Raw genomic sequence first — 10,356 nt, 5'->3', positions numbered from 1 at the left:
ATTCCAATAGAATGGTCATTCCCACTTTAATTTGCATACCAAACAAAGGAATGGAATGGAATGCAATGGACATTCCATTACATTCTATTCCTGCATACCAAACGCAACATTAATTCTAACTTTTTTGGTAAACCTATTCACGTACTCTTTTGTTGTGCTTGTTGTCAAAAGAAATTTAAACTCTTCAAACACGAAAAAAGAAAAAGGGGTCTAGCATTTGAAAACTGGAAGATCCGATCAAGCATGAAAAACATAATTTAATTCCAAAATTTAGATTTTTTTTTCCTTTGAAATATTATTTTCATTATTGTTAGAGTATTTAATTAGAGATCTATATTTCCTTAATTGCATGTAATGTATGTTTATTTTTTTATTTTGTCATTGGCAATAAATTCACACACGCACTTTGCTCATTTGGAAACTCGAACACTTACCATCCACTTTAGGAGATAGAAGAGATACCATTAAGTCATAATGCCCTTGGCTAATTTATGTTGATATTACATATTGCAAATAAATCATATGTATATTGATCTCTTTTTCCAAAATCTGCATTAAAAGTTATGACCTTTATCCTTCTAATCGTACTTCTTCCTACTTCATTTTTATCTGTATATTTGATACTGAATCCAACTTCTAGCTAGTATCTTACCCTCTCATTAGGGGTGATAACTGGGTGGGTTTGGGCGAATTTTAGACTGATCATGAATGGACGAATCAGTAATGAGTCAAAAACCCATTGTCAACCCATTTATAATGGGTAATAAATTGATTAGATATTAAATGGGCGAGTCAATCCATACCCAACCTGATTATCCGAATATTTTTAAACACAAAGTATCAAATTATTTTTGTTGTTGAATACCAAAAAAAAAAAATTTGTTCATGTAACAATTTTTCATTCATTTTTTGGTCTCAACTATTATAAAAAAAAAAAAAAATTCTCGAATATAATTTACTCTACTAATAATATTATTATTATTATATATATTTAAAAAAGAAGTTTTGATTGTTACAAGTAGGAGTTTTAATTAGTCTGTGAATATCCCTTTTCTTGTATTTAATAATTAAGCTTTGACATATAAATATTCAGTTTTTTTTTTGAAAAATTTAAGCAAACGTATATATATAAGAAAAGGATACAACAAGCAGAATTTCAATAAAAGCCAGCCCAATCCATAGGCAGAATCCAAAAAAATCACCGGCCAGTAAAGAGAGAAATCGAGAGGAGAGGGAAAAAGAGAGGAGAGAGAAACAATAGAAAAGAGAGAAAAAGGGAGGGAGGAGGAATTTTTTTTTTTTAAAAAAAAAAACATATATATGGCTGCTATAAGGAAATAGACTAATCTACTGACTCATTTTCAAATAAATATGAAATCATTGTTGAAGCAAGTTTAGAGATAGAGAATCAATATCCATATATACATGTATATTAGAGTCAGACACACCACTAAATTTATGTAAATAAGAAATAATGATGATATCATCATATTTAATTACATCAATATAAAATTATTCTCTAAGTGGGATACATTCAACTTTCAGACTACTTACCATTATTATACCGATCATGTTAAGTGCATACTAGTTTTGAAACAAATTCCTCAATGTTGTTATCGGAGCTTCCACCTTCATCGACAGCCTCTTTAGCCAATTCTTTCCACCTGACAGCATTGTTTCTAAGCTCATTCCCTCTCTCTCCCTCCATGACTTGTCTTACACACAGCTCAATCTCATCTCTGCTGACAACTCCCTTCTCACTGTCGACCCTGACCCTCACCCCTACATTCCATAAGTCCACAATACATTTCGCATTAGTCGTTTGATCCGTCCACTGTGGCATCGCCACCATCGGCACTCCCAAGCTCAGGGCCTCGAGTGTTGAGTTCCATCCACAGTGAGTTACGAAGCACCCCACGGCCTGATGAGCCAGAACTTCCAGCTGAGGACACCAATTCACGACCAGACCTTTCGAATCCAATGCGTTCTTGAAATTGCTCGGGAGCTTACTCTCTTCGGAAGCTCTGACTACCCACAAGAAGCTGTATGTGTTGCTGCTCGTCATTAGGCCCCATGCCAGTTCCTCCATTTGCAATTCCCCTAGGTCGGCCAAGCTCCCGAATGATACGTAAACAACTGACCTACTTTCCTTGCTCTCTAGCCACTTCATGCATGCTTCTGCACTTGGCTTGAAAAGACTCACCCCATAATCTTTATCGTCCTCTAATCGCTTGTCTAAGTACATTGATGGAATTGTTGGTCCCACTGTCTTCATCATTGGCCACTGGCTAGCAATCGACTTTACTACCTAATTAATTAATTAATTAACAGGAAGCTAGGTAAGTTGATTAATTAATTATGCTAGCTAGAAATACCAGTATACTTACTTGGAATCACAAAGTTTCATTGGATTTTGAGGTTTTTGGCTTACTAGGTAGTACCTAAGAAAATATTTATGCTGTGTTTTAACATTCGCAAAAAAGAAAAAATAAAAAAAGAAATTACTGTGTGTTTGGTGTACCAGGCACATCATAGCCGACCGCTCCCGTGTGTGTACAATATTGACGGTTGTGATGTGCCCAATACACAATGCACCAGGCACATCGAATACCTGCTCACTAACTAACACTTAAGAAAAGTTCTAGGGCAATTTGCAATACATTGAAGTGAATTTATAATTATTATGCATATATAGAGTTTTGAATCTATAGAGTCAAAGTAATGATATTTTGAAAAAATAAAATTGACCAAAAAAAATTAATAATAATATTTTCAATTTATACATAATAAGGGGTATTCAATTCTAAAAGGGAATGAATCCAACAATAACATGATGTTGGATGCAGCAGCCAAGGTCTAGCTGGTGCTATAGAAGCACCAAAAATATCCACCATTAATGTTTTCGTGGAAGTCAGTAAAATTGTACTTTTTGATCTTATCGTCACCAAATGAATGTGTGGTTCTAAGTACTCTTGCCAATTCCTCATATCGATGAGCCTCGGCCGTCATGAATTAAGGTTGTCATATGAGATCCCATAATACATACATACACATACATACGTGGCTCACACCCCCGAATAAAAATCATTTCCTGTGTGTCTCGTGCTATTTCATTTAATTAGATGTAGGTTATAATAAATGTAACTCATCCAATAATATTGTGATATTTTAAGTGTCACTCCATTATTGTAAGGGTCAAGTACGAAAAATACTAATATAATATGTTTACAGTACATATCACACTCTCTATATGTAAAAAATATCGTTAAAGTTTCAATGTGTGCAAATAGATCCCTTCTAACACATTTAAGGTAGAGTTTGCCTAAATTATCTTTATATATACATTTTACATATTGTTTAAAAATACATATTTTGTGAAATGACGAAAATATATACAAAGAAAAATGACGTAGTTTAACACATGAGGGTGTGATACTCACTCTAAGAATACTATATGAGTGTTTTCTATTCTTTATCCTAAAAACTATTATTGTTTTGAATTCGGATACTAATTTTTTGCTGTGTAAATAATTATATATATATATATTTCAAAATTTATTACAAATTGTAAAATTTTAAAAAATTAAATGTATATTATAATTTATATATACAAAAAATCCGCTCACGTGAGTTCCTATGTTACTCCATTCAATTAGTGAAGTATGTTACAATAAATGATAACTCACTTTACAATAATGTTGCAATACAATTTTAAGCTTTACCCATTATTGTAACCTTAATTATCATTTGTTGTAACATACTTCATTTGTTCCAAAAAGAATATTTTTTATTTTTTATTTTTTGATTGTCCCAAAATAATTATCCATTTTTATATTTTACTTTTGAATTTAAATATTCAAAACTTAAAATGTTCACAAAAACAATACATAGCCCACATTTGTCCTTAAAAATTTTTACCCTTCATAAAAGACATTCTGTTTTTAGACAAAAGGAATATTTCACTAACTAAAGGAGTAGTAGGGAACTCAAGAATTGTGGTCCCTCACCACCCACCCATAATTAATAATAATTAATTTGTTTCACCATCTTCTAACCTACCTAGTTACGACGTGGTTCCTATTTTAAAGCCTGCAATAATTTCTTACATGAACATCTGCAGCCAAATTAGCCATACATGTTTAGGTTGGGTGAGAGATTATTTTGTTACTTCCAAATTAAAGTAAATTTAATTAAGTACTTGAATATATAGTATATATCCTATATATAACACACAGCAATATAAAATTAGGTGTGTAAATGGATCATGTTGATGGAGAAACATAATAACCATACATACATATATATACGTACCTCATGCTCCAGCCTGTCAAAGGTGTTAAACAAGACGAAATCTGCTTCATGGAAATTGGAAAATTGGTTGAGTACGAGGGTCAAGAAATATGGATACGAGTCCACGTCATAGACGAAGGATGGTAGATCATTAATTCCGAGCACTACTGGCACTGAAGGCACAGACACCATGGCTGTGGATCCTTGAACTAATTGAAGATGACGATGAGGATTGATGTCGAGGAGAGCCCCTTGATTCACATGGTAGTAGATGGCGTTAACGACGCACGATTGAGTGAAGAATGCAGCTCCATATGCACCCAACTGCCGGGCAATGTCTAGAGCCCACGGCATTGCTGAATCATACACCACCACTAGTTTGTTCTGATTCTGATTCTGATTCTGAATGATGAGCTCCGACAAGCTTTGTGTGACTGCGACTTTGAAACGCTCAAGATACTCGGCAAAGTCGTCTATCTTGTAATTGTCATCAATGCCATCGAAGATGGTCTCTATGTTGACGGAGCTGGCTTCGGCTAATTGCACGGACGACTTGCTGCTACTGGAGGTTGTGGTGACCAGTGTGACCTTGACACCGCCTTTGGACGCTAAGCGCTTCGCGAATTGGAGCATCGGGTTTATGTGACCTTGTGCTGGGAGAGGAAACACTAGAATGTGAATTCTACTGGTAGCCATTTCCACCGATTTCCCAAAGCCAAGGCTAGCTACTTAATCCTACACTTCGTGCAATAATAAAATATAACGGTGACATTGTCCCCCTCAAAATGATTCAATTATCCTTTCAAATTTGAAGAGGACTATTATTTTTGGATGACCAAAAAAGAAAAAGGTGGATAATTAAATTGGGAAGCCACGAGTATATAATTGAAAGTCAGGATAGGATAAGATTTAAGATGAAGGATTGTACTATGTATTTGGAATGGTAGGTTAGATGTAGCTTTAAGTATGTTGTACAAGGGAAGCTGCCCAATTGAGCGAGTGAAAGCGCCATCTATCCATTCCAATCACATGTTCAAGAATGCTTGTTGAGTAGGAGGTGCTGGACGAAATGATAACATTAATTAAGAGAGAAAATGAAAAAAAGAAAATGAGAGAATAGTGTTAATGAAAAGGTGGACAATTAAATTAGGACAGAGTAAGTATATAATTGAAAGTCCAAGGATTGTAACATATATACATGTTGATTGGTAGGTTAGACATAGCTTTATGTATGTAGTATAAGGGAAGCTGCCTAATTGAGTGAGGGAAAGCTTCATCTATCCACTCCAATCACATGTTGTAGAATACTTGTCGAGTAAGAGGTGCTGGACGGACGACCTAGTTACTTTACTGTGTTGCATGGAGCATGCACGGGATTATGTTTGGTACAATAGAAAAGAAACGAAATGATAACATTAGTTAGGAGATAAAATAAAATAAAAGAAATGAGATGATAGTATTAACTATTTATTGTGTTTGATTAATTAATTAAGGAAAAGAAAAGAAATGAAATGAAATGGTAGTTATAATGTTTGGGGGACAGTATACAACTATACCCTTTCTAATAGATTTTATCTTTATAAATATAAGGGCAAATTTGATATTAACACAGTTTCATTAAAAATTATACCCTTTCCTTTCATTAATTTCCTCCCTTTTTGGAAGGATAACAAAATTTTTTATTCATCCCTTATTGTATCTCTCTAAATCATTCATTTTTTTTTTTATTTATTCTTTTTATTTTTTTCCTAGTTGACACTCACACGCCCACTCAAGCAGTGTACATTATACCCTTTCCTTTCATTAATTTCCTCCCTTTTTGGAAGGATAACAAAATTTGTTATTCATCCCTTATTGTATCTCTCTAAATCATTCATTTTTTTATTTATTCTTTTTATTTTTTTCCTAGTTGACACTCACACGCCCACTCAAGCAGTTGTTTGCACCTAAAATGAGTTGAACCTTAGACCTGATACTTCTTGAGGCAGCAGAGTTAAGTTCTTACCCACTTGAGCCAACTCCTTGTGGTTGTTTCCTTTCTTTTCCTTCCAACATTTCATATCAAACACAATTTCTCGTCTCCCTCCATTACCTTTCTTATCTTTTTCCTTCCAATTCCATTGTACCAAACTGGCCCTCAAAGTTCCACACTTCTGTTTCGTTTGGTAGGAATTAAGGAAGAGGAATAGAGGGGAGACAGGAAGGAAGAAACAAAATTCTTTAATGTGTTTAGTAGGGAGGAGACAAAGAAGGAAGAGAAAATATGATGGATGAGTCATCCTTCTTGCTTCATAAATTTTTATCCCTCCAAAATTGGATGGAAGACAAGAAGGAAAAGAAGCAAGACTATTACGAAAATTTTAAATTATAATACTACCCTTTATAATAATTAGTTCAACTCATTATTCGTAGTCTCATCCATCATTTCTTCTATCATTTTCATCTAATTTTCTTCATTCCTACCAAATGGAGAATACTAGTTTAAGAGTCTCAGATGATCACATCCCAAAATGGAAGTCCAAGAAAAAAAAAAAAAAATTACAGCTAGACGTTGTGAGTGCAAAAACTCGTTTAACTTTGAAAAGTCAACTTATTATTGCATGACACTCAAAAACACGATTTGATAAAAAGATAGAACTATTGAGTCAAAGCTAAAAGTGATTAAGCAAAGATTGTATATCTTTATTCGAGGTCTTGACCTCTATTTATAAGTAATTTACAGGTAATTGAGTCCTTTTAGGACTCGCGCATTGCTTGTCCTTTAAGAATTTCAATCACAATATAATATTCTTATCGTAAGGATTTACATGATTTGGTTTCCTTAGATTTTAATCTTTTGACTAATAAATTTACTGCTAAAAATGGGCTTAGTAGTCATTTGGGCTTGGATTTCCATTATCTCGGGCCTTCTTGATGAGCCTCTCCCACCGTGCTTAGTTAATCCCATCCAATCTTTCTGTAGAGGTCCAAACTGAAAGTTGAATAGTCAGAGATTTTATGGTGGCCCCTTTTTCGTGCTGATGTGTCGCTCTTATATTGGTGGGAGAGTAATTTTCCTCCACACACATGAAATCAAGCATGCATTATGTAATACCTCTAATTTTAAAAGGATAGTCTCGTTATTATTTTAAATATTTTTAGTTGCATTTTATTTAATTATTTGATTATGTGGTTATTTGATTACGTGTTTAATTGAATTGTTTAATTAAATATTTTGTTTGCTTAAATGTTTTATTTGACTTAACTAATTAATTACAATTTTGTGCTTAAATGTTATTTGAATTAGTTGGTTTAAGTAATGTGTTGGTTATTTGTAATTAGTTGTAGATTAAATAATTAAATGTTTCTTTTTATTTTATTTTATTTTTTATGGTTAGTAGTAATAGTCCAACCAATTGGGTTCCATGGACTACTTGGATAAGGGGTTTAATGGGTACGAATAATTATCCATGGATAGTTGTATATGTATATATATATATATATATATATATATATATATATATATAAGAAAAGTCATTTAATAATAATCTGATGTATATTTATATAATAAGAATATACATAGATTATACGTAATATATATTTTAGTTACCTTTTTAGTATTTTAATTTTATTATTTTCTTTATTAATATGACTTGGATTGGGAAAAGGAATAGGGTTATTATTTAGCCTATAAATATATAACTATAGGGTTGAAAAAGGGGACTAGAAATATATCACATAATATATTTTAGAGAGAGAGAAAGAAGGAAGAAAAAGGAGGCTAGGGTTTTTTTATCAAATCCCTAAAGATAAGTTCTTGTTCAATACTTCTCCTTTGATCTGTGAATTATATATCTCTAGTATAATTTTAGGATTGTTTAAAGAACAATTAAAACTGAAATTTTATAATTTAATTGATCTAGAACATAGGTTTTATGAATTTTGTTCATAATTGTTCTTGTTGTATGAATCGATAAATTCATGAATTTGATCTGGTTTCTTTATGAATTTTTACATGTTTTAAGTGATGTAATTTTATATCTGTATATTGATGGGACTTAGAAACATGTCTTAGAACCCTTAAACAGTGAAGAATGGATTTATAGTAGAATTTCTGGGTTGAATCACGTAAACAGTTTCGATCCGCTGTTACAGTGCTCGAGCTTTGGAAGCAAAGCTCGAGCTATTGATGCAAAGCTTGAGCTATTGATTTAAAGCTCGAGCCATGGACAGGAAGCTCGAGCCATGGATGGAAAGCTCGAGCAATAGGGACAAAAGCTCAAGCCTTACCTGGGAGTTTTCGTAAACATCGTGTAAATTGTTTTTAATTGGTTTTGAGGGGTCTTAAACATTAAACAAGGACTAGGTATGAGTTTAAATAAATTCTAAACAAATTTAATTGTAACAATCCATGCTACTTGAATTCTTTAAGGAATGAATGGATTTAATCTTTTTAATTTGTTCTAGTAATTGAGATTAAATGTGTAGCATGAATTGTATTTAGAGAATGCTTACTTAACTGTATAATAAAATATCAACAAGTTTAAGATTTAATTTGTGTAGGATATATGATGCAAGAAGCTTAAATAAATTATAAGTCATCCCTATTTTGTGATAGCATGATATTCTGTTATTATGTTTATTTCTAGATTATTTGATGAACTTCTTAAATTGTTACATTAACTATTGGATTGTATTGATGTAATGCACCAATATGGGATGGTGGCATTCTAGCAACGGATTAATTTATCAGTTAAGTCCTACCTATTTTTGTATAAGTGAATAGATTAACTAAAATGTTAAGTCCTACTTATTTTCGTATCAGGTCAACTGAACAAGTTGGATGATACATCGTGGTTTACTTTATATTGGGTAGGATATTATATATATATATATGGGTATATGTCATGATATGAGCTTGAGACTCAGGATCAGTAGTTAGGATGCGCATATTGTCAGGGATGTATAGCTAGATATAGTGTAGTTGTATGTCTGATAGGTCTAGGTACTCATGCCCACTATATGTGCGTTTTGCATGCTTCTTACTATTTAGTTGAGACAACCCTATAGTCTAGTGAGGTTCCTTTAGTGTATATATGTATTTATGGATTATGTAATTATTGCATGGGTTAGCTATAGATATATAGTTTCTCCGATCTTTGTTTGGGTTGTCGTAGAAAGAACTTGTTCGTGAGCTAACCCACTATTATTTTTCAAATGTTCGTCAGTTTCAAACATAGAGCTTGTTCGTGCTGAGCTGAGACAGTCCACATCATTCTTCCAATTTTACGTAGAATTCTTCTTCATGTTTAGTTATGGATTTTATTTCATTTCAGTTGAGATTTTATTAGGTGTCCATTAGATAAATTCCCGAATTGTAATAATATTGAAGGTTTTGGTTACGTATTTGGAGGATTAATTATTTATTAATTTAAGAATTTATCTTAGTTCTTTCCCTTCATTTTGTATTCTGTGTTCGATTAAATACTTTAATTGTTTGATATCTCTCAGATCTGTGCTCGAACTTGATCACCCGTGACTCTAGAATCGAGAGGTATCACACATTATGAAATTGGTGAGATTGTGTGAAGGTAGGGTTTTTACCAGCTAAATTCATTCTACCTTAATTTTCAATCAAGGCCTAGAATATTTTACTTGCAACAAAATTTACAGTTAAAAGGAGAATCATTCTTTATGTGTAAAGCTTAGCTAAAGTATGGTGAACCAAACAAATAGGAGGGTATGGCTTCAATGATCGATTTAAAGTATCAAAATGGGTATTATGTTCTCTATTGTCACTCCAGCTGCCCCTAAATTTGCTAAATTAGCTAATCAAAATTGTGAATATGGTGAAATATCTTTAACATATAAGCATTAAACAATGAACACATCTCATATCTCTTTATACCAAAAATAAATTAAAATATTAAATTTCCATATACGGTACATGTAGCCAAACATACATCAGAAATTTAAGGTTTAAAATAACTTATCTATTCCCAGCGTAGGAATTTATCTAAACTTTTGATAAATAATTTTTTTTGCTCCACATGTTATATTCCTTTGAATGTCTACAACTAGGGCTAA

The 10,356-nt window shown here is 32.5% G+C and overlaps 1 protein-coding gene across 1 annotated transcript; it reads right to left on the bottom strand.

Moving 5' to 3' along the window:
- Positions 1 to 1,401: 1,401 nt before the first annotated feature.
- On the bottom strand, positions 1,402 to 5,230 carry LOC132271954 (mogroside IE synthase-like). Its single transcript, XM_059773460.1, has 2 exons — positions 4,312 to 5,230; positions 1,402 to 2,308 (listed from the first exon to the last, which is right to left on the bottom strand). The coding sequence occupies exons 1-2, from the start codon at positions 4,984 to 4,986 to the stop codon at positions 1,574 to 1,576; spliced, it is 1,410 nt and encodes a 469-aa protein (XP_059629443.1). The 5' UTR covers positions 4,987 to 5,230; the 3' UTR covers positions 1,402 to 1,573.
- Positions 5,231 to 10,356: the final 5,126 nt, after the last annotated feature.

The sequence above is a fragment of the Cornus florida genome, unplaced genomic scaffold (genome assembly GCF_030987335.1).
Source record: "Cornus florida cultivar Cherokee Brave unplaced genomic scaffold, ASM3098733v1 CherokeeBrave_3.0.0_Hap2_Chr08, whole genome shotgun sequence".
In the NCBI taxonomy this organism is placed as follows: Eukaryota; Viridiplantae; Streptophyta; class Magnoliopsida; order Cornales; family Cornaceae; genus Cornus; species Cornus florida.
This window is presented reverse-complemented; position numbering and strand designations above follow the sequence as displayed.